The following is a 26,136-nucleotide window of genomic DNA, read 5'->3' on the forward strand; positions in this document are numbered from 1 at the left end:
GTGAACCCAGCCTTATCCAGAGCTGCCGCATCTATCAGACAGTGATAACCAGGCAGCTACATGACGTTCTTTGCATTGATGCAGGGGCTGATGATAGAACATGACGGTCTCCAGGACCACTGCAGGATATTTTGTTCATGTTTCTAGACTCTTCCATTTACTCTTCTTCACATTATATCTATACACCAATAGAGAAACAACTGAACCTCTGATGTATCACAACACATATAAATTTTATTATAAAAAATAACATAATAATGATAATAGTTCATGGTAATTAAATCAATAAGCAATGAAACAGGGCTGAGTAGAATATTAAAAACAGCAAAAAACATACACGAGGGGGCTGCTGCAGGTGGACACAGTAAATAAATAAATAAATTGCTATAAATAATAAGTGCTATAAAGTATAAAGTGCTATAAATAATAAGGAAGATCCTAGTAATGTATAACGAAGTCCATGATTTGCAAACATAAAGTGTACAACAGTAATGAACAAAGTATAATACCATCAGTGGTAAAAATCCAAGTGTGAGAGTGTTTCTCATGACTCTAATATTTATTCCCCATATATTAGAACAGTATAGGTAGTCTCTTGTATGGTGGAGTTCTGCATATCTTATATATGTGTTACTGTTTCACATTATATCTCTTCCTCCATGGGAGACGCACAATACTGATATATAACAGTGTACATGTCAGTAACTTACCTGACCGCGCTCCAGCGTCGTCTGGTCCGGCTGGAGCGCAGCTCCGTCCTCCTCGGCCGAGCCGGGTGACGTCACGGAGACCCGACGGCGTCCCTAGTAACCAGGGAAGCCGCGGGTCTCGCGTTAGTGTACGTCACCTGGCCAAGCAGCTGAGTGCTGTTGAGCTCAGGCTGAGTGACGGATCTCTCTGCCACTCAGCCTGCAGCGCACCAGCTGCTATGTGTCTGGATTCAGGAGGCCGGACCAATCAGTCTTTGGTCCGGGCTCCTGATCCAGTATAAAGTGTTTGCAGTGTCAGCCTCTAATCGCTGGCTATTAGTTTGTTCTGATCCCAGCTCCCCAGTCCCTTGTATTCTGTCCTATCCTTTTCCATTTTGTCTTGCCTGGATTCTGACCTTTTGCCTGTCCCTTGACTCTCCGCTCGGTTCTGATTTTGTACTGCGTTGCTCGTTTGGTTCCTGACTCGGCTAGTTGACTCTCCGCATTTTGTTTGTCTGTCTGTCTGCGTTTTATGTTCTGCACGTATACAGTATAGGGATTGTCTTCGTGGTTGTCCGCGACCGCCTAGGGTCGACTGAGGCAAGTAGGCAGGTGACAGTGGGTGGGGTCAGATTTAGGGCCCACTGTCGAGTGTCTTGTCTTCACCTGCCGTTCGTGACAGAATAGCCAGCCTGTACAGTTTCGTGACGTGCATCAGGATTTCTATTATGGATCCTATGAAAGCATTGTTGGAGCAAATGCAGAGCCTAAACTCTATGGTACAGAGCCTTGCTGAACGGGTTCAGGAGCAGGAGGCTGCTCCCCGACAAGTTACTATGACCACCCCTTCCCCCCCTGAACCACCGGTACAACTCCCAGAAAAATTTAAGGGTGATAGAAGGAATTTCCGGACCTTCAGAGAGGGGTGCAGACTGTTCTTTCGACTACGTCCCCGCTCCTCAGGGGACGAGTCCCAAAGAGTGGGGATTATCATGTCACTATTGCAGGGGCCACCACAGGAGTGGGCATTTTCTCTTCCTCCCAACGCCATAGAGTTAACCTCGGTTGATTATTTCTTTTCAGCTTTGGGTTTATTGTATGACGACCCTGACAGGACTGCTGTAGCCGAGCGACAATTGACATCTTTAAAACAAGGTAAAAGGCCAGTTGAGGACTATTGCGCAGAGTTCCGCCAGTGGTGTATCCCATCCGGTTGGAACGACTCTGCTCTGCGCTATCAGTTTCGGGTGGGCCTATCTGAGCAGCTAAAGGACTGGTTGGTAGCTTATCCTCCCCCTGAAACGTTAGAAGAGACCATGACGTTAGCCATCAGGGTGGATCGTCGTACGCGGGACAGACGTAGGGAGAAAGGAATCGTTGAACTCTGTAAAACCCCTGCCTCTTTTCTGTCTCCTTCTAAACCTCCTCCTTCCCCGTTACCACCTCCGGAGGAACCCATGCAGATCGGGGCTACCGATGCGAAAATTAGACGGGCCCACCGTATGCAACATAATCTGTGTCTGTACTGTGGCAAAGCTGGACATCGTGTTCGGGAATGTACTTCCAAGCCTGGATCATCGCCGGAAAACTCCAGCGCCTGAGTGACTATCGAGGGGGTCACTCAGGCGCACAGGTACCACTCGATAAGAATAAATTAATGGTCCCTATCTCACTATGTTTGGGTGAGAAGTGTATTTCGGGAATGGCCCATGTTGATTCAGGGGCATCCGCTAATTTTATTAATTCCGGGTTTTTGTCCAGTCTGGGGGTATGTCCACTTCAGCTTAAATGCCCGCTGAGTATTACTGGGGCGGACTTTACACCACTGGCTCAAGGTAGAGTGAAATATATCACTCCTCCTCTAGAAGTAAAAGTGGGGTCGATCCATTCGGAGTGTCTTGATTTTCTGGTTATGGACAATTTGTCTTCCAATGTTATTTTAGGTTTGCCCTGGTTGACCCAGCATAACCCTGTTTTCGATTGGGCAAGCAGAGAGCTCGTCCAGTGGGGGCCCGGGTGTGCTGCTCACTGTCTTTCTTTAAATTTAACAGGATGTTCTTCATTAGAAGGGGGGATCCCCGAGTTTCTGTCTGATTTTTGTGATGTTTTTGATGAAAAATCGGTGGATAAACTACCCCCTCATCGTCCATACGATTGTGCTATCGATTTGGTTCCTGAATCTAAATACCCGAAAGGACGTATCTTTAATTTGTCTAGACCCGAAAGGGAAGCTATGCGGGATTATATTAAGGAAAGCTTACATAAGGGTCACATCCGTCCCTCCTGTTCTCCCCTTGGGGCCGGATTTTTCTTCGTAGGCAAAAAAGATGGTGGATTACGTCCCTGCATTGATTATCGGGAGCTAAATAAAATCACCATTAAGAATCAACACCCGCTCCCTTTGATTCCAGATTTGTTTGATCAGATTGGGGGGGCCCGGTGGTTTTCTAAGATCGACCTCCGGGGGGCCTATAATTTGATTCGAATAAGGGAGGGTGACGAGTGGAAGACTGCATTCAATACCCCCGAGGGACACTTTGAATACCTAGTCATGCCCTTCGGGTTGTGTAATGCGCCTGCAGTTTTCCAACGCTTCGTCAATGATGTGTTTCGTGAGTACCTGGGTCGTTTTGTAGTGGTGTACTTGGACGATATCTTGGTTTTTTCTCCAGATTGGTCTTCACATGTCAATCATGTTCGCAGAGTTATGGAACTGTTAAGACACAATCAATTATTTGCGAAGTTGTCGAAGTGCCAGTTTGGTGTTCAGGAGGTCTCTTTTCTAGGATATAAAATCACCCCTAGTTCTTTTGGTATGGATCCCCTTAAGGTGGCAGCCATTGAAAAGTGGGAACGCCCCAGGAATCTTAAAGCCCTTCAAAGATTTCTGGGTTTCGCCAACTACTACAGAAAATTTATTAAAGGCTTCTCAGTAATTGCTAAACCTTTAACCGATCTCACTAGAAGGGGTTCCGATATGGATAACTGGACTCCTGAAGCCATTCTGGCCTTCGACAAACTCAAAACATGTTTTTCTGTCGCTCCAGTGTTGATTCAACCTAACTTTGAATTACCTTTCATTGTCGAGGTAGACGCATCAGAGGTGGGTGTAGGGGCTGTTCTCTCACAAGGTCCCGTAACACTCACTAACCTCCGACCCGTTGCCTACTTCTCTAGAAAGTTCTCCAAGACCGAATGCAACTATGACATTGGCAATAGAGAGCTCCTTGCCATTAAGTGGGCATTTGATGAGTGGAGACATTTTTTAGAGGGGGCTAAACACAAAATCAAAGTTCTTACCGATCATAAAAACCTCGTTTATTTAGATAAAGCTAAGCGCCTTACTCCACGGCAAGCCAGATGGGCATTGTTTTTTGCACGGTTTGATTTTGAAATCACCTTTAGACCAGGTTCCAAGAATGTAAAGGCAGATGCGTTATCTCGTAGTTTCAGTGTTAAAGAGGTCCCTGTAAGGGAATCCGAAACCATCTTATCTCCTGGGGTGGTGGTGGCAATTCTGCAGCCCGATCTGGCTGCTCAGGTGGTTCAGTCTCAGTCCATGGCACCTAGAAACACCCCGGAAAATAAACTATTTGTTCCCCCTAATCTTCGGTTGAAAGTGTTGGAAGAAACACATTGTTCAGTACTGGCAGGTCATCCAGGTATTGCTGGTACCAAGTATCTTCTGTCTCGTCATTATTGGTGGCCATCCTGGGCTACGGATACTAAACTGTTTGTAGAAGCTTGTGAGATTTGCGCCAGGTCCAAGGTTCCTCGCAGGTTACCGGAGGGACTTCTCCAACCCCTGCCTCTGCCTGCTAGACCTTGGACCCACATCTCCATGGATTTTATAACTGATTTACCACCCTCTAAGGGTAAAACGGTGATTTGGGTGGTTGTTGACAGGTTCTCGAAGATGTGTCATTTAATTCCTCTCAACAAACTGCCCAATGCTCGTACTTTGGCCTCTCTTTTTATTAGTCATGTCTTACGGTTCCATGGGGTACCAGAGAATATCGTGTCTGACCGGGGGGTACAGTTTATATCTAGATTCTGGAAAGAGTTTTGTGGTCGCCTAGGTATATCTTTGTCATTTTCTTCAGCCTTTCATCCACAATCCAATGGACAAACGGAGAGGGTAAATCAGTCACTGGAGCAATTCTTAAGGTGTTTCGTTGCAGACTCACAGGAGAAATGGAGAGAATACTTACCATTGGCTGAATTTGCCCTGAACAATCGTGAAAGTCAGTCTCTCAAAATGTCGCCGTTCTTTTGTAATTTTGGGTTTAATCCTCGTTGTTCTTCTGTACATGCGTCCGAATCCACTAATCCATCCGCCGAAGGTATTTACAGAAAACTGTGCACAGTTTGGGCCCAGGCTCTGCAGAACCTGGTTAAAGCTCAAGAGAATTGTAAAAAACAATCTAATAAAAGACGCATATCTGGCCCTGAGTACAGGGTAGGTGACAAGGTGTGGCTCTCCACTAGAAATTTGAAATTAAAGACACCATCTGGTAAATTGTCTCCAAAATACATTGGTCCTTATCCTATAGTAGAAATCATAAATCCAGTTTCATTTAAGCTGCTGTTGCCTAGGAGTCTTAGAATTCACGATGTTTTTCATAAATCTCTATTGAAAAAATTTGTTAATCCAGTGATTCCGTCTGCTCCTCCCGCTCCGTTGGTCATTCAAGGTGAACTGGAATATGAGGTGGAGAGAATTCTGGATTCTCGTCGGGTTCAGAGTTCTTTACAATATTTAGTTCATTGGAAAGGATTTGGACCAGAGGAGCGCACTTGGGTAGCTAGTAGAGATTTGCATGCATCACGTCTAGTTAGACAGTTTCATCTGCAAAATCCATCTAAGCCTGGTCCCTTAGGTAGAGGTCCGGAGGCCCCTCCTGAATGGGGGGGTAATGTCAGTAACTTACCTGACCGCGCTCCAGCGTCGTCTGGTCCGGCTGGAGCGCAGCTCCGTCCTCCTCGGCCGAGCCGGGTGACGTCACGGAGACCCGACGGCGTCCCTAGTAACCAGGGAAGCCGCGGGTCTCGCGTTAGTGTACGTCACCTGGCCAAGCAGCTGAGTGCTGTTGAGCTCAGGCTGAGTGACGGATCTCTCTGCCACTCAGCCTGCAGCGCACCAGCTGCTATGTGTCTGGATTCAGGAGGCCGGACCAATCAGTCTTTGGTCCGGGCTCCTGATCCAGTATAAAGTGTTTGCAGTGTCAGCCTCTAATCGCTGGCTATTAGTTTGTTCTGATCCCAGCTCCCCAGTCCCTTGTATTCTGTCCTATCCTTTTCCATTTTGTCTTGCCTGGATTCTGACCTTTTGCCTGTCCCTTGACTCTCCGCTCGGTTCTGATTTTGTACTGCGTTGCTCGTTTGGTTCCTGACTCGGCTAGTTGACTCTCCGCATTTTGTTTGTCTGTCTGTCTGCGTTTTATGTTCTGCACGTATACAGTATAGGGATTGTCTTCGTGGTTGTCCGCGACCGCCTAGGGTCGACTGAGGCAAGTAGGCAGGTGACAGTGGGTGGGGTCAGATTTAGGGCCCACTGTCGAGTGTCTTGTCTTCACCTGCCGTTCGTGACAGTACATCTACCCGATGAGCAGTTTTCAATACAAAAATAATTCTGTAAAATACTGACATAGCTGCTGTTACTATCTACTGGACAATGGCGGATTCCCGATCCCGCACCGGCATCAAACTACCATCTAAATGATAGGAAGTGTATTTACTAAAGCATTGTACACAGTCTTTTCCAGTAGCTGCTTCTGCAGGGCCCTTGTGTAGTCAGCCTACTATATTAGATATATGTCCAGTGCAGATCTTTGGGGCACAAAGATAAGTAATGCACTGGAAGTTGGAAATAGCCACATCTAGACCATTACAACCCTATATAAGTGTCTCCCATACCTGGCACAGCATCCACCGCCACAACCCGGACACTCCAGACACCAGGACCTATAAGGTTGTGATATTTTCAAGACTCCCATAGGAGCTGACAACATTACTGCACTACTTGGATTCCTCACCCAAGCAACATACGAACGTTGATGAAGGTCATGTAGACCGAAACATCACTTATTTTCTGTTTTACCACTTATTTTCCACTTATTTATATTTTTTATATTTTTATTTTCTTCTTTACCACTCTTGTGAATAAACTTCCTTGTGCAGAATACCTACTATCTATATGCCATTCTAGAAGTTGGGTGCAGCTTGTACATTTATATACTTGTGATATCACATTTTACTGAAAAAAAATATCTACAAAATAAAAAGCTTGAAATAAAAAAGTTACACTCTATAAAACCCAAATTGTAATTAAATAAATGAAATGCATAAAAAGCAAGAAATAAAGTGATAATGTTATATAACCCGATCCCCAAAATAATGGCGTGTTATTACAGACAACAGAGAGAGGCTAGGTTCACACGCTGCATTTTTTTTTGGGCTACATAACGCCCGTGATATCAAAATAACGGACGTTATTTGGCCTCAAAATGACGGACGTCCAAAAAGATGGCAAAAAAACACAGTGTGTAAACCTAGCCGGACAATGAAAGATGTAAAACCTTAATGTAACCATCTAGTGAATGCAGTGGCGTAGCTACAATAAAGGCAGGGAAGGCGACTGCTATGGGGCCCCTGCAGGAAGGGGGCCCAAGGAAGCCTGCCCTGCCTTCATGGTAGGTACCCCGCTCCCCCAGGGGTCCAGAGAGGAAGAGGGACCCCCACTGCACTGTTCAGCCCCCTCACTGTAGTGCCGGGTGAGCGGGCTGAACAGAGGAGCAGGACCTGCCAGACGGCACAGGAGAGGGATGAAGGACCTTTGGGTCACATGACCCAAAGGTCCTCAATACCTATGTGAAGATCAGCCCGGACTACAGGAGGAGGAGGGGGGAAGCCTGGGATCTGTAAGTGCTGTGTATGTGTGTCAGTGAGTGTATATATGTATCTGTGTATGTGTGTCAGCGAGTGTATATATGTATCTGTGTATGTGTGTCAGCGAGTGTATATATGTATCTGTGTATGTGTGTCAGCGAGTGTATATATGTATCTGTGTATATATTTATATGTCAGTATGTGTATGTATCTGTGGCTATATATGTGTGTGTGTGTGTCAGCAATGTCTGTAGCACTGGTTTATATGTGTGTGTGTATGTCAGTAGTGTCTCAAGTGATTGACAGGTTTGCTCCCAAAGATGTTCTGCAGCAGCTTCTATTAATGCTGGTCTCTAATAAAAGAACCCACCACTAATATCTGCTGTATTTTCTTTTATTTCTGGTTGAGTATTTCTTATTACACTGAGATGATTTCCCTGTGTACAGTCTATTCATGGTGTATACCAGCACTAGTGTAATCACATTATAGTGTATATATGTGTGTATGTCAGTGGCGTACCTGTATGTACGTTAATGGTGCCTCTGTGTGTGTATATGTGCGTCATTGTCTGTGTTTGGCGGGGGGGGGGGGGGGGATGCCTACAGGATTCATGGGGCCCCCGTACAGTTTTTTGCTATGGGGCCCCATGAATCCTAGCTACGCCCCTGAGTGAATGTGAATAGAATCGGTAGTATGTGAGACTGATTATTTGCTTGATTGCAGATTGTAATGCTGCGTTTACACTGAACGATTATCGTTCGAATTTCCGCAATAACGATCGCATTTTAGCGATGATCGTTCCGTGTAAACACAGCAAACGATCAAGCGACGAGCAAAAAATCGTTCATTCTGATCTTTCAACTTGTTCTCTAATTGTCGTTGGTCGTTCGCTAAAAATTGGCAGATCGCTTCTTGTAAACAATCTTTCAATGATTCACCCTATGTGAAAGATGGGCTTAAGCAATTTTAAAAACGATCGCAATAACGATTTCTCTTATAAATTTTCTAACGATTTTTCAACGATTTATTCTTCTAAACGCTGATCGTTATATAAACCAGATCGTTGCTTCAAAATCGTTAAACGATCGATTGGGCGAATTATCGCTTTGTGTAAACGCAGCACAAATTCACACAGTTCCTGGAATGAGACGTCTGTATAATGCCGTGGATACAGATGACCTTTCCCAGACAGCAAAATTAATTTAGGAAGATTGTACAGCTCTGAGGTATAATCCAGGCCACATTTATTTGTCCTCCTTTTATGCAGTATTTTATTGTATTTATGAAATCAACACAATTTTGCAAAAATTGCCTAGATGTGTATACAGGTTTATTATATGAGTAGTGTGTGATGTTAGTAGGTTGTAGCTGGTATCTGAATAGAGGCTAATAAAGTGTCTGTGTCCCATAGTCTTTATAGTCCTTGTACCATATCAGATGTCATTTTCCCTATAAAGTATTGGAAACATCATAAATCCGGTAGCTTTCTCTTAGATCCCAGATTTTAGGGTTCACTACATAGCAGCCGCTTTTATATAGACGTTACTACTCACCATTGGGCTTTGTCAACATTACTGGACTGTAACTGTAAAAAATAGAAAAAGTAAATTTCCAAAAAATTTAACAATCAGGCCATGTTCACACACCGTCAAAATGACGTCCATTTTTAACAAACGGCCGTTATATTGAAACACTGGCCGTTATTCCTATAATAATGGACGTTGTTTTAAAATAAAGACTGTTATTTGCCTTTAAATAATGGCCGCCCAATAAAAAGGGCCGTCATATTAATGGCGTGTGAACATAGCCTTAAAATCTGAATACAAAGTTGAGTTTGTAAATACTTTGCTTCAAGCCGGGTTCCCAAAACGTAAAAGGAAAGGAAAATGAAAAGTTTTTTGTTTTTTTTTAAAAACTAGTAGGCTATGTTCAGGAACTTCGGGAACATAGTGGGGGGGGGGGGGGGGGTAGGCAGCCATCTTGCGATATAATATTCCCAAACTGGAACATAGCCATAATGTGTCCCATCAAAAGCAGCCGTCAGTGCGCACATTTCAACTTCAGTATAACAAGAATCAGTGTGATATGTGATACACAGAGTATAGGTGATATACTGTATACATCATAGTATACAGTCATATACCATCCTCCATATTACCTCCTTTACTAACACAGAGCATTAGAGAACCTCACAATCACTGTTCCATCTCTACCAGAATACTCACTGCTGGCCGCTGCGTAGCCGTCTTTCTTGTCTATGGAAGAAAATATAGAATTAGGGGTCAATGTGCATACACATAATATAGACTGTATTATATATCAGTACTGCTATACTTTCCTGTATACTATAGCTATCAGGCCCACAAGATTTTTTGGGTTGACTCTAACCTCTCTAACCCCAAAATAAACAGATGTAAGATTGAGGAAGATAGACATGAATTACCGGCATTGCCCCAGAACGTTATGTATCTGCCCTTATAGAGGAGATGCAGGTCTCCCAGTATAGAAGGAAAGCTCCACATTACTGACACTTACTTCTATAGAGGAGAAATCCACCAACGCCAAAACCTAGAAGAATGAAGACCGCCACAGCGATGATCAGAGGGATGACCCAGCCACATGGTTTTTTGGGTTCTAAAAGTCAAAAGACAGAAATATGACCCTATACACAGAGGTGCTACTGCGTTTTTGGGCATACGCATACACATACACATACACATACACATATAGGCTATGTTCACACTATGTAAAACTACGGCCGTAGTATTGATGGGTGGAACAATGCCTTATTTTCAATGGGATCCCGGCCTGAGTGTACACACATCGTATACGCTCCGGCCGGGATCCCGTACAGGGCCGTAAATAACTGACATGTCAGTTTTCTGCGGCCACAATTCAGTGAATTCCGGCCGCAGAAAGACCTGTCAGTTCACACAGTGAAGCAAGCGGCTCCGGCTAGCGGCTATGGGAAGCTCTGATGCGGGCGCGTGCTGATGCGCCCGCATCAGAGCTCCGCGGCCGGAAAGATCATGATCCGTGCAGAGACCGGCCGTAACGGCCGGTCTCTTACGTTGTGTGAACATAGCCATGTACTGTATATACTGAGGTCACATTACTGTGCCCCTTTCACTTCAAAACCTGTATGGTATGTCATGTGGGGTCTGGGTGTTCAGACCCTCATCAATTGCAAGGTACATCTGGGAGAAGTGAGTGGATGAATGCTTCACTCCATGGCTCACTGCCCAACCTGTCTCACTGCAGGAGATAGTGGAGACAGTGTCCTGCCCTGAGTTAGGATGGAGCAGGGAGACTGCACATAGTCCCCAATCAGCCATAACTAATAAGCATCTGCTGCCAGGAATTAGGACACAGACACCAATATAACTTTTATGCTGGGTGGTGATTGGCCAAAGCTTTTAAAAACAATTTCTTTAAAGGGGTACTGAAGCGAAAATCATTTTCTTTGAAATTAACTGGTTTCAGGAAGTTATATAGATTTGTAATTTACTTCTATTTATTTCTATTTAGAAAAAGAAATATCAACTGCACACATTTAGATTGCCATCGTTTTTTGGGGGTTTATTTTTGCATTTAGAGTTTTAAACTGTTATCAACACGGGTAGTATAGTGCTCAAAGCATATTTTCAGTATACAATAATATTGCTGGACGTTTCAGTCAACATGACCTTTATCAACAAGGTATCTGCAAATAGTGACTTCATATATTGTAGGTATATTTAGGCATATTTAACAACATTATTATATACTATATACACCAAGGTATGGATGATATAGCTCACAAACTGTCATATATCTAACCACATATAGAAGACTATAGATAAACATAATAGACAATGAAAAGGGGAAAGGGGGGGAGGCTGGGGTGCAATATATACAAACAATAATGTGGTAGATAAATCCTATAGAGACAGGGTGTACAATGGAAGCTTGTTAGATTCCTTAAGGGGTGTCGTTTCCAGAATGGGGTCACTTGTGGGGTGTTTCAACTGTTTGGAGGCTTGCCCTACGCCCACATGGCACTTTATGTCCACATGTGGGGTATTTACGGACTCAGGGGAAATTGCTCTACACATTTTGTGTGTTTTTTTTCTCTTTTAACCCCTTGTGAAAATGAAAAATTCAAGGCTAGACCAACATTATAGTGTAAAAAAAATTAATATTTCATTTTCACGCCACATTGTTCCACATTTGTGTCCGTCACCAGTGGGGTCCATATGCTCACTATACACCTTGTTACATTCCTCGAGGGATGTAGTTTCCATAATGGGGTCAGCTGTCAGGGGTTTCCACTGTCTTGGCAACACAGGGACCTTTTAAAGGAGTAGTGCGGCATTTCAAAATTATTCACTAAATAACACACATTACAAAGTTATACAACTTTGTAATGCGTGTTATTAGTGAATGGCCCTCTTCCCCATGTTCCCCCCCACCCACGCCAGACCCGCAAGTGTGATGCACTATACTCACCTGATTCGTGTCGACCGCTACAGCCGTCCCTCATGCCGGCCCCCCTCTGCCGCATCATCAGCTGCTCAGCCGCGATTGGCTGAGCATAACTAAGCTCAGCCAATCACGGCTGAGCAGATGATGACACGGCAGAGGGGGGTCGGCATGAGGGATTGCTGGAGCGGTCCGGCTGACCTCCCAAGATGGCGGCCGGGGGTCGACACGAATCAGGTGAGTATAGAGCATCACACTTCCGGGTCTGGCGTGGGTGGGTGGGGGAACACGGGGAAGGGGGCCATTCACTAACATAACATACATTACAAAGTAGTATAACTTTGTAATGTGTGTTATTTAGTGAATCATTTTGAAACGCCGCACTACTCCTTCAAATGCAACATGGCCCTCAAAATCCATTCCAGCGAAATCCAGCCTCCAAAAGCCAAATGGCGCTCCTTCCCTTTGGAGGGCCGTCTTGCGGCCGCATGGCGCCATATGTCCACATGTTGGGTATTTCCGTACTCAGGGAAAATTGCTCTACACATTTTAATTTCTATGCTATATATCCATTTACATGACGATTTTCTGGAGAAGCATCCTCTCACTATAAAAGAAAAGTGGGAGGCTAATTTGGGCCCTCTGGAGGATGACTTGTAAAAGGAAGTTCTAGGAATGACTCCCCAATTGTCTGTGGGTGAGCAGTACCATTTGTCCCAACGCTATCTTCTGCACCGTGTGTACGGAACCCCAGGGCTTCTGTTTAAGGTGGGGGTCCGGCCTGATGCCTTTTGTCCCAGATGCCAGAGAGATGAGGGAAGGGTCCTGCATATGTTCTGGCGTTGCCCTAAATTGACAAGGTACTGGCAGGATGTGGCCTCCACTGTCCAGAGAGTGTTCTCTCTCCAGTTAGGCTATGTGGAAGATCTGGATCTGACTAGTGCCAAAAAGTTGGACATTTTCCGGATATTGTATATGGCTAGACAATTGATAGCTTAATCCTGGCTTGACCAGGACCCTCCTAGGATTTAAGTTAATTGGCTTATAGCTAATGAAAAATATGCCTATGAGAAACAAAATTATGCTACACACTCCAGGCTTGGCACCTTTATCACTTACAAGGGACAGAACCGCTCCCTCATTGGCTACTTGAATGATGGTTATGGGAAAGATGCTGAGAGTGGAGACCTCTGGTGTAGGCTGGCTCTGTTAGGTTTATTGTATTATTAGGTTATAAAAGAAGACACTGCAGCTTCTCTCTGGATAACATGTTTATTGAGCTTTCCTTCTATATTCTTATTGGACTTTCATGGGACATTGACTATACAGTTTCTGTACTGTTGTTTTTTTTTTCTTTCTACAGAGATAGGACCTCTGAGTGCTGTCCATCCCTGTGGTTGTATTTATACACTTTTCATGAAAAATCTTAATAAAAATTATTTTTATTTAAAAAAATAATACCTCTTGTGCCTCCACACAGTAATACTGCCCCCGTGTGCCCATAATATAATAATAATATAATGTCCCCCATATAGTAAAAATGCCCCATTGTGACAAAGAGAAAAAAAAAACAATATATAAAGTCATACTTACCTAATGCTCCCACAAATAACAGAGCTGCTGTCTCTCTTTTCAGGCCCACAGCCCTGGGAAGGAGCAATGACATCACATCATCATGCTGGCCAGTGTGGGGATTTATTTATTTATGAATGCTCGCAGGTTATATTTGGTTGGGGTCACAATACGTTTTCTTAATCCGTTTTTTTTTTAGGGTAGCTTCACACATACCGTATCGCTGCGTATTTATTGCTGCGTTTTTATCGCTGAGTATTTGGTGCGATTTTTACATGCAAGTTTTGATTTTCACATAAAAATCTTGTGAAAATCAAAACTTGCATGTAAAAATCGCACCAAACATGCAGCGATAAAAACGCAGCAATACGGTACGTGTGAAGGCACCCTTAATCTGCTTTTGCAAAAATGATAACAAAATGGATGCGTTTGTGTGCATCTGTTTTGATCCGTTTTTTTTATGGGGGGGTTAATAATGGAAGTCAAGCCTATTACATGGCTCATTTACGTGGTGGGCAGGGCTGCATGAAGGATTGTTGGATTGCTCATGCAGCCATTACTTCTATCACTGGTCAGTCTCACATTCTCTATTATACAGGGGAGGATTTGCAGTAAGGCCCCATTCACACGTCCGTGTCAGTTTTTACTGTCAGGAAATCCTGATCAGGAGGCCTCAAATGTCATCAGGATAGTATCAGGATTTCCTGACAGTAATCCGTTTTTACCATCAGGAAACCATCAGGAAAAACCTTCAGGATTTCCTGATCAGAAGAAAAAAAGGGAGATGTAGTTCTGCAAACTGGATGGTCACAGTTTGCAGAACTACAACTCCCATAATGCCCGGCTGACAGGTCATGATGGGAGTTGTACTTCTGCAGCCTGTGGCCATCCAGGTTGCAGAACTACAACTCCCATAATGCCCGGCTGACAGGTCATGATGGGAGTTGTACTTCTGCAGCCTGTGGCTATCCAGGTTGCAGAACTATAACTCCCATAATGCCTGGCTGACAGGTCATGATGGGAGTTGTACTTCTGCAGCCTGTGGCCATCCAGGTTGCAGAACTACAACTCCCATAATGCCCGGCTGACTGGTCATGATGGGAGTTGTACTTCTGCAGCCTGTGGCCATCCAGGTTGCAGAACTACAACTCCCATCATGACCTGTCAGCAGGACATGGTGGGAGTTGTACTTCTGCAACCTGGATGGCCAGAGGCTGCAGAAGTACAACTCCCATCATGACCTCTCAGCAGGACATGGTGGGAGCTTTACTTCTGGGGGGAGGGGGGTGATCTCACCTGTCCTGGTTCCTGGTCTTCTGATCTCGAACCAGGAGTGAGGATGCAGCGGCGCCGCGGCGGGGGGGAGAGGGAGATCGGTGCTGCGAGGGGTCCGCTGATCTGAGGTCCGGGGGGGGTGCCGCCGAGCGAGGGGTCCCGGCGAGTGCCGGTAATCTGAGGTCCGGGGGGGGGGGGGGGGGGGGGGGGGGGGGGGGCAGGGGGTGTGCCGCTGAGCGAGGGGTCCCGGCGGGTGCCGGTAATCTGAAGTCCCGGGGGGGGGGGGATGGTGGGTTGGTGTTGCCGCTGCCCGAGGGGTCCGGGGGGGGGGGCGATAATCTGAGGTCCGGGGGGGGGGGGCGCTGATCTGAGCTCCGGGGGGGGGGGGGAATCAGGCGCTGGGTGAGGGGTCCGGCCGCGCGGCACCAGGAAGCAGGAGGCCGGGGGAGTTGACCTGGACGGCAGCAGCAGGTGAACACAAGGAGGGAGGCCGGTGAGTTATGCGGGTGTTGGGGGGCGCAGGTAATCCGGAATCGCGGGCACTTTCCTGATGTACATCAGGAAAGTGCCCATGATTCCGGCGCTCCCATAGACTTCTATGGGGGCGTCCAGGCCGGAATTCCGGACAAAAATAGGACATGTCCTATTTTTTCCGGACCTATTTTCCGGAACGGACACCCTTCCGGAAAAATACGGAAGGGTGTCCGTGACCAATTATAGTCTATGGGTCCGGAAATCCGTCCGGATTTCCTGATAGGAAATCCGGATGGTTTTTCCGGACGTGTGAAGGGGGCCTAAGAGAGAGAGTATTTTCTTGACAGGGCACACCAATGCGATTAGCCAACAATAATGTCACACATGGCAGATAGAGTTTGACCAGGGAAGGGACAAGGTGGACACAGACGGTGAACCCTGAACTTGCCACGGACAGGCCAGATGACTGTGGGCAACTGGGTGACAGTCCGTAACCTGCAGTAACTTGCACCCAGAACATGGACAGGACAAATTTACATATAAGGGGTAGTCAACAAGCCGGGGTCAGACTAAATGAGCAGCAAAGTACAAAGGTAGAATCCCAGAGAGTAGTCAGAAAAGGAAAGACAGATAAATGAAGAAAAGTTTTCAAAACTTCGCTTGGAACTCATTATGATGCTGCCAGTGCGCCCTCCTGGACGTCCGGGGCTGCGCTCCTGCTGAAGAAGACATCGCTGGAGCGCTTGGAGGTAAGAACATAACAGATAAGGGGTTTGTTTGTTGACTGATCACAAATCTCCAGTGTCCTGAATGGAGGGATGAAGGAGGATTCTATAGTCTAGTTACACCAGACATTGATGTAATATGTAAGAACGGATAATTGTGCCTCATATTGGGGAGGTGTGAGGTCTCCGATACTGATCAAAAACATCTATTAACTTGGAACAAAGCTGGAACTATAGAAATCATATGCAAACCTTACCGAAACTATGAAGCAAATATAAAAGCTAAAGCATAAATGATAGTGATCTAATGTTATATCCTCCACACAATGCACTATTATTGCAGACGCAGTAAGATATAAAAATACAAAGTCTTATCCCCAAAACCTTATTGTAATCACCTAATAAACCTAAAGAGAAAGCAACAATATGTGAGGGTAAACCCGCCATATAACAGATGTATTACACATGCAGAGTCATTTACTATCAGATCCTCTTAATATTTGATATATTTATGGGGTCGTCCCAACCAAACTGGTACAAACTCAAGACTTCAGATTTCTTTCACTTTGTCAGATGTTTCTGTGGGTGGACTTTTTATTTCAGGATTAGGCTGAATAATAGATGATTGTATATGGCGGGATCATTCTACATTACACACATGGAAGTGAAATAATGACGGATGGAAAGCGAAGATCCTTCATAGTCTGTAGCATAGAAGCTGAAGGTAGGTCTTCTCTGGTTCTGTAATGACACAAAGTACAAAACGTTCCCATTAGAGACCATTATACTGGTGATAATGTCCTACAGATGCTCAATAACCTTATATACCCGAGGAAGCCGACTATAATGTAGGGATTTGTCTCTATACTAGTTTTACTACAACAGAAAAGGGAAACCAGTGAATTATTTAAAGGGAATCTGTCAGCACCTATTGGCGCAGGCGCACTGAGGGCCAAAGCCTATGCCCTCAATGTCTTCGCTCAGTGCCGCTCCAACGCACTACAGCGCATGCGCGAATCACGCCGCGGGAGCGTGCGCGCACTACACTGAACCAGGAAGCTACAGATGCTGTTGCCAGGAGGCCGGGTGACGGGCGCCATGAATATTCAATACATGCTGGGAGGAGGTAGTGGTGAGGCGGGCCAAAGTGCGGCACGAAGCCATCACCACTCCCCCTCCATAGGGTTTTATAGCTCTGTTCCAATGAAGTGAATGAAGCTGAATTGTAATACCACACACAACCCATGGACAGGGGTGGCGCTGTTTTTGCAAGAAACAGCTGTGCTTTTTCTAATCCTGGATAAACCTTTAAGCAATTTTGATACAGATGACTAGTAATAAGAATATATAAAAGATAAACAAAAATTACCGGGCATATGTATGGTGGTCTGCACCTAACGTAGACCAGAATAGCTGACCAGACCACATTTCTGCACAAAATCCCAGCTCACAACTCTCTGGCGGCTCCATTGATTCTCTATGGAGCCACCGGAGAGAGCCAAGTAAAGCATTTTCCAGCACTTCCATAGAGAATGAATAGAGCCACGGGTCACATGCCGCACCTGCGGCTGTATTCAAAACAAAGGTGCTGGAGGACGATCTGGAGATTGCCGGGGGTATGGAAGTTGGACCCCCCACAATCTGAAACTTGTCCCCTATCCTGTTGGATTACCCCTTTAAAATCTATGCCAGCTTATAGCCGGAGTAAATTTTTAAGGCTGCCTCAGATGCACAATCAAGGGACCTAAAGGGGTACTCCAGTGAAAAGCTTTTTCCCAGTAATTGAAACACATTACAAAGTTATATAACTTTGTAATATGCTTCAATCCCCTATCTGCCCCCCTTCCCTATCTTTTCCCCCTCAATCCCCCATCAGCAAAGGAAGTAAACTTACCTAATGACTGTTGACCTCAGGCTGCCCTGTGGCAGACATTTTGTAACAATGACATCATCAAGAGCGAGGCAGGTCTAAGCCCTGTTAAGCCAGCCTCCCTTTGTCAGATGACTCAGGTTGCTCAGCTCTGATTGGCTGAACAAGCTGTAAGCCATCTAACAGTTCTACAGAGTCAGTTAGACATCACAGGAGACAAAGTGCATTATGGGAAAGCCCAGACTCCGGAGGGATGGTAAATGTAAAAACTATGTTTGTTTGATTGAGTACCCCTTTAAAGTCAGGGAAAGTTAAAGCGTAAAAGGAACGCTGTCCATGATACATGTGGCCTTTAGGCCTAAACTACCTTCTTCACCATAAATCCCCCCCGACATCCCTCATTGTCATATTCATCCCAGTCAGTTTTCCATAACTCTAGATTCCAGTTTTCCTATTTCATTACATGGCGGCGGCTTTTATATAATACATCACCACTTACCATTAGGCTTTGGCGACATTATAGGTTGACTTGTTGGATATTCTCTGTAGCTGGGAAAATGGGAAAATAGGAAAATGTTAGAAAGTAAATTCTACCTTTTAAGATGTCACAAGTGAGATGTGAATAGACAGCGCGGTAATTATTTGCTTTACTGTTTAGCATTGATTTTTTTTTTTTTACACTGTCCCTATTCATGTACAGTGGAGGTCAGCATGTCATGTTATCCTGCAGACCCTACATGTTCCGTGTTTGCTTTTTAGCACAGCTCCATTAGGGCAGAGCTGTGATTATAGCTGTGCCTGTAGGTAGTCTGAGCCACGCCTCCTGCCTTATCATTGGTTCAGACTGCTGCTCCCTCCCCTTGCAGCTCTTTATTCTCTTATTGGCTGCAGCAGGGGCTTCTATAGCATCAGGCATTGGGGACACAAGCCCCTTATTTTTAGCCTGGTACCCCAAATCTCTGGGCGAGTGCCACCCCTGACTGTGTCTGCATCCTCTACAAGCAGATGCATTCAGGTATAACAGAGCAGGGAACTCTCAGCTCCCTGTTTTGCCGTTCATTTACAGGCTGCAGGCACTTCCAGCCTATGAGCCTCCATCCAGACACTAGCAGGTGTAATAATATGATGTCATTGCGCCTGTCTGAGGATCCTATACCTGCAGCTCATGAGGTGGAGGCCTGAAGAGAGACGTGGAATCTCTGTTCATTGTGGGAGCTCGGACCAGTTTTATTTTTTTCTGCCTGGTCACAGTGGGGCATTATTATTACACAAGAGGACACGGGGGCAACTATTACTATATGGCTGCACAGGAAATAAGGGGGCATTTTAACTGTATAGACTCAGGGTACTATTACACCAGACTATTACTGGCCATACTTGGCAGATTACAGGCCGTTCTGGCCGATAATCGCTTATTGCAATAGTTCATATTTAAAGGCAACATTCAGCCAACAGGCACAATAACGGCTGATGGTCGTTTTAAAGCATGAACCAAAATCACAATCCCAGTGACGGTCCGCTGGCCGTTGCTCCGTGTAATAGGAGCAGTGGCAGAAGACCGTCGCTCTGTTTTGTGGGCCACCTAGACGATCTAAAGATTGTCTGAGCGGCTCCCAGCACCCCCCCCCCCCTCCGGTCCTCTGTGTCTATTACACACACAGACAATGAGAGGGGAACGCTTGCTCGTAAATATCGAGCCGTCTAATATGGCCCTAACAGAGATGTTTTATTACTATATGGGGATCCAAGGGGGCATTATTATTATTGTATTCAGGCACGGGGGCATTATTACTAGAGATGAGCGAACCCCAAGCATGCTGGAGTCCATCCAAACCCGAACTTTCAGCATTTGATTAGCGGTGGCTGCTGAACTTGGATAAAGCCCTAAGGCTATGTGGAAAACATGGATATAGTCATTGGCTGTATCCATGTTTTCCAGACAACCTTAGAGCTTTATCCAAGTTCAGCAGCCCCAGCTAATCAAATACCGAACGTTCGGGTTCAGATGGACTCGAACCTGAACCCGGTTTGCTCATCTCTAATTATTACTATGAGGCATTATTACTCTATAAGGCACACAAGGACATTATTACTATAAGGGGGCATTATAACTGTATAGCGTAACAGCGAGGCATTATTAATATATGAGGGTCTAAGGGGCATAATTTTTGTATTCATTCATTGTTTTATTACTCTATGAGGCACTGGGGGTATTATTACTATATGAAAGAAACAAGGACATTATTAGTGTATGGCAACACAGGGGCCTTTATTACTTTATGAGGCACAGAGATATTACTGAATGTACTGTGTGGAAGCATAGGAAGATATTATTGTTATATGGTGGAGTACAGAGGGACATTATTACTATATGGGGGCATTATTGTTATATGGGGAAGTATAGAGCGACATTATTACTAAATGGAGTCACAGGGGACATAACTGGTTTATGGAAGGAGTACAGGGGATATTATTACTATATGGGGGCATTATTGTTATATGGGGAAGTACAGCGGGAAAGCATTACTATAAGGGGGAATTATTGTTATATCCGGGAGTACAGGGGGACAGTATTACTGTATAGAGGCACAGGGGGTATTATTACTACATGGGGGCATTATTATTATATAGGGGAGTACAGTGGGAAAGTATTACTATATGGGGGCATTATTGTTATATGGGGAAGTACAGCGGGAAAGCATTACTATATGGGGCCATTATTGTTATATAGGGGAATACAGGGGGACAGTATTACTGTATAGAGGCACAGGGGGTATTATTGCTATATGGGACCAAAGGGGACATACAGATCCACATATACAGAATACTCACTGCCGGTTGCCTTGTAGCCGTCTTTCTTTTCTAAAAAAAAAAAAAAAAAAAAAGAGAATATAGAGTTAAGAGCAGGAATGCAAAGCATCTATTATTATTGGTTCCATATAAAAGAACATTTAGTAAGCATGATGGAAGATGGAGGAGGGGAGATGAGCTATGGACATAACCCCCAAACAAGAATCGTGTGTGTGTGTGTGTCAGGGTTTATATCCAGCATATATGTTTTCATGTTGGGTGATGGGTATATTGCTGGATATATTTGGGTTCAGTATCATGAGAAATATTACTATGATATTGAGCTCCATATTTAGTCAGATTTTTGTGAAAATAGGATGAATAATGATCGAAAAATGTTTTCTATACAAGGTTCTGTTCTATTTTGTGGCTTACTATCTACAGTATATATGTATGATACTGATCCTATTCAGAGCCCAACCTTGTCCAATAACATCATACATCTGCCCTGTTAGAGGACATATATACAGTCACCCCTATATAGGAGAGAAGTTCTGCATTATTAACACTTACTTTTATACAGCAGAAATCCACAAACGCCAACACCAGCAAGAATGACGACCACCACAGCGATGATCAGAGGGGTGACCCAGCTCGGCTTTTCTGGTTCTAACATTCAGAAAACAGAAATTGTATATGAGCTGTAGGTTACACTGTAATCTCTTTGTATCAGTGATTCAGTATTTGACTGGCACTGGACCATAGACCCTTTAGTGGGCTCATGCCCACCTAGGGATCAGAGGAGGAAGCAGCTCTTCTGTACTGTAGATTGGGAAATTATTACAGCTGTCTCCTCTACAATGCGGCCCTCACTGACATTCCCTCTTATCCCCTCTCTGTACAATGGATTCTGGCTCTTTTAAATGGTCCAATGTGCTGCAGATAATAAGCACTGATCTCTCTGATCGGCATGTTTACAGATCCTTCACAAGGATCAATCAGTTGTGTAGCTGAGGCGTATTATAACTGGATTGTTCATGTGGGGAATCACAATAATACCATTCCCCATTCAGTTGCTCGGCTTTTGTCTTTGTTGTCTATGTCCATGGCGTTTGCTATAAATGTTGTTATCCCAGGCAGCGGCCAGTGATTGGCTGAGCAGGCTGTCACCCCCAAGACGAGTCCATTTCAGGAAATGGACACAGGATCGTCTCCAGGGGACCCGTAGGAGAACACCAGGGGAGCACTTTAACCTCTTAAGGACGGGGCCAATTTTCGTTTTTGCGTTTTCGTTTTTTCCTCCTTGTGTTTAAAAGGCCATAGCACTTGTATTTTTCCACCTAGAAACCCACATGAGCGCTTATTTTTTGCGTCCCTAATTGTACTTTGCAATGACAGGCAGAATTTTTGCATAAAGTACACTGCGAAACCAGGAAAAAATTAAATGTGTGGTGAAATTGAACAAAAAAAAAAACGCATTTTTTTTATTTGGGGGGTATTCTTTTTACGCCAGTTGCCCTGGGGTAAAACTGATTTGTTATGCATGTTCCTCAAGTCGATACGATTAAAACGATATATAACATGTATAACTTTTATATTATCTGAAGGCTTGTAAAAAATTCAAACCATTGTTTCCAAATATATGTTCTTTAAAATCGCTCTATTCCCAGGCTTATAGCGCTTTTATCCTTTGGTCTATGGGGCTGTGTCAGGTGTCATTTTTTGCACCATGATATGTTCTTTCTATCGGTACCTTGATTGCGCATATACGACTTTTTGATCGCTTTAATAAAAATTTTTCTGGATTTGATGCGACGAAAAATGCGCAATTTTGCACTTTGCGATACCAAACATGTTTATTTATTTACTTTTATTTAAAGAGGACCTGTCACCCCCCGTGTCGGGGTGACAGGCTCCCGACCCCCCGTTAGAGCCCCTTATTCTCACGTGATCCCGCCGGGTCCCGCTTCCTGAGCCGGTCGGGTCACGGAGATATCAGCGCCCGAAGCCCGACAGCAGAGTCCCATGCCCATAGAGAATGACGGAGCATCGGACTCCCCATTCATTCTCTATGGGCATCTGACTCTGCGTGTCTGCGGGGGTCCAGATCGCATTTCCTGACTGCCGGAGGTCCTCTCCTTACGTCCGTGCAGTCTTCTGCTCGGTCCTCTGATTCAGCCTGTCACAGGCCACAGGCAGGCTGAATCAGAAGATCACAGATAACACTGATCCCAGCAATGCTATGGCATAGCAAGGATCAGTGTTACTGATCTATTGTATGTATGAGATAGTTCCCTAAGGGAACTATGAGGCTAGGTTCAGACGCTGTAACTGTGCGGCTGTATTTTTTATGAGGCTGTAAATGTGCGGGTGAAACTGCGGCCGTGGGAAAAAAATAGACATGCGGCTCAAAACATACGGTCATTTACTTGGAAATCTGGTTCAACTAAAAATAACAAATAAAATGTTAAGAAAGTGATGGAAACACCTCTGGATGCATCTGGGAAAGCAGGGAAACAGTTTACATGAATCGCTATTACCGGGGTTTGCGATCCTCTGCACTATAGCCGATGTCTCCCATGGTTAATATATTGAATTAATAAAACACATTTTCTTTGTAATAAAGTCCCTTTCATTGTTCAATAATTAAATTTAAACGAATCCATCATTTTGCAATTAAATATACTGTTAAAATAAATATATATATAAATAAATGTATATTTATATATATATTTATTTTTTGACAGTATATTTAATTGCACAATGATGGATTCGTTAGAATTAAATTATTGAACAAAGAAACTGTATTTATTTCAACGAAAATGTGTTTTATTAATTAAATATTAATTAGTACAGGAAGCTCTATAAGCCGTTAATTCATATTCCCGGCAATAGAGCTTTCTGTACTAATCATCACTTAACTTTAATTAAAACATCAAATGTTTCTTCTAATTATGTTATCACAATAGCATTATTAGAAGAAACATTTAGAATTATATGTGCGCTCAGCTGATTGGCTGATCGGCTGAGCGCACATATAATGAGCCGGTCCGCAGCACAGTGACTTCATTGTGCTGCGGACCAGCGAAGAGGACACATCGGGGTGAGTATAGAGCTCTCCCCACCCCCTCCCCAGCACTGCACCCCTCCCAGCAAGGAAGGGGGGTCACTTAACCCCTTCCTTGCTGGGATGGGTGCAGTCTGACATCAGTCTGGCCCCCAGGGGGTTAAGGGGGATGCAATACATCCTCCCTTAACCCCTTGGGGGTCAGACTGTAAGCAGCGATCTGTAAAGATGCTGCATACTGTAAGGAGCACAACACCGCTCACAATGATGGGTGTTGTGCTCCTGTTTGTGTTTTTTTTTGTGTGTTTCTCCCTTTTTGTTTTTCAGATATCGGTATCCTGGGGATTACGTTGGATTCCATGGACTACGTCGATGACCAGCGGTTGTTGTTTTAATTTTTTTAATAAAATGGTCAATGAGGGGTGTGGGGGTGTTTTTATTTGAATAAAAATTTTTTTTAACTTCTGTGTTGTCTTTATTTCTTTACTTTATAGACTTAGTAGTGGAAGCCATCTAATAGACGGAATCCATTACTAAGTTGGGGCCTAGTGTTAGCCGGTATAAAATGGCTAACACTAACCCCCTATTATTACCCCAGTACCCAATGCCACCAGGGGTACTGGGAAGAGCCGGGTGCCAGTGGTCCCGGAGCGTCAAAATTGGCGCTCCTGGACCGGGCGGCAGCAGGCTGGTAAGATTTAGGCTGGGGAGGGCCTAAACCAATGGCTCTTCCCACCCTGGTGTTACCAGGCTGCTGTCGTTTGGTTTTTAACCCGGCTGGTTATAAAAAAAAGGGGGACCCTATGCGTTTTTTTTTAAATTATTTATTTATTATAAAAAAAAAACCCGCATAGGGTCCCCCCTATTTTTATAATCAGCCGGGTTAAAAACCAAACGACAGCAGCCTGGTAACACCAGGGTGGGAAGAGCCATTGGTTTAGGCCCTCCCCAGCCTAAATCTTACCAGCCTGCTGCCGCCCGGTCCAGGAGCGCCAATTTTGACGCTCCGGGACCACTGGCACCCGGCTCTTCCCAGTACCCCTGGTGGCATTGGGTACTGGGGTAATAATAGGGGGTTAGTGTTAGCCATTTTATACCGGCTAACACTAGGCCCCAACTTAGTAATGGATTCCGTCTATTAGACGGCTTCCACTACTAAGTCTATAAAGTAAAGAAATAAAGACAACACACAAGTTAAAAAATTTTTTTATTCAAATAAAAACACCCCCACACCCCTCATTGACCATTTTATTAAAAAAATTAAAACAACAACCGCTGGTCATCGACGTAGTCCATGGAATCCGACGTAATCCCCAGGATACCGATATCTGAAATACAAAAAGGGAGAAACACACAAAAAAAACACAAACAGGAGCACAACACCCATCATTGTGAGCGGTGTTGTGCTCCTTACAGTATGCAGCATCTTTACAGATCGCTGCTTACAGTCTGACCCCCAAGGGGTTAAGGGAGGATGTATTGCATCCCCCTTAACCCCCTGGGGGCCAGACTGATGTCAGACTGCACCCATCCCAGCAAGGAAGGGGTTAAGTGACCCCCCTTCCTTGCTGGGAGGGGTGCAGTGCAGGGGAGGGGAGAGCTCTATACTCACCCCGATGTGTCCTCTTCGCTGGTCCGCAGCACAATGAAGTCACTGTACTGCGGACCGGCTCATTATATGTGCGCTCAGCCGATCAGCCAATCAGCTGAGCGCACATATAATTCTAAATGTTTCTTCTAATAATGCTATTGTCATAACATAATTAGAAGAAACATCTGATGTTTTAATTAAAGTAAAGTGATGATTAGTACAGAAAGCTCTATTGCCGGCAATATGAATTAACGGCTTATGGAGCTTCCTGTACTAATTAATATTTAATTAATAAAACACATTTTCGTTGAAATAAATACAGTTTCTTTGTTCAATAATTTAATTCTAACGAATCCATCATTGTGCAATTAAATATACTGTCAAAAAATAAATATATAGATAAATATACATTTATTTATATATCTATTTATTTTAACAGTATATTTAATTGCAAAATGATGGATTCGTTAGAAATAAATTATTGAACAACGAAAGTGTCTTTATTACAAAAAAATGTGTTTTATTAATTTAATATATTAACTATTAGAGGCATCGGCATTCGGCATCATTGCCGGCTATTTTTGAAGTACTCCGTACGGACCGCCTGTCAATCCTCGGCCGCATGTTCAGCCGCAAACAATGGTCTTGTTCATTTTTTACGGGTCCGTTTACGATCGGGCCGTAGATTCATACATAGTGTGCACTGTGCAGCCGCATATCCTATACTTCCAAG

At 44.4% G+C, this 26,136-nt stretch overlaps 1 protein-coding gene and 1 long non-coding RNA gene across 2 annotated transcripts in view; both read right to left on the minus strand.

Annotated features, from left to right (window-relative positions):
• Positions 1-26,136, minus strand: part of LOC138766301 (class I histocompatibility antigen, F10 alpha chain) — a 223,764-nt gene that overhangs the window by 121,261 nt on the left and 76,367 nt on the right. The window contains exon 5 of the mRNA XM_069943799.1: positions 21,319-21,414. Coding sequence (XP_069799900.1) covers positions 21,319-21,414 — 96 coding nt within the window. The remainder of the gene's footprint in view (positions 1-21,318; positions 21,415-26,136) is intronic.
• On the minus strand, positions 15,691-20,817 carry LOC138765740 (uncharacterized). The gene is made up of 3 exons (XR_011358630.1): positions 20,788-20,817; positions 18,455-18,504; positions 15,691-16,826 (listed from the first exon to the last, which is right to left on the minus strand). It is a non-coding gene; the product is annotated as an uncharacterized lncRNA (long non-coding RNA).

The sequence above is a fragment of the Dendropsophus ebraccatus genome, chromosome 10 (assembly GCF_027789765.1).
Source record: "Dendropsophus ebraccatus isolate aDenEbr1 chromosome 10, aDenEbr1.pat, whole genome shotgun sequence".
NCBI classification, from domain to species: domain Eukaryota; kingdom Metazoa; phylum Chordata; class Amphibia; order Anura; family Hylidae; genus Dendropsophus; species Dendropsophus ebraccatus.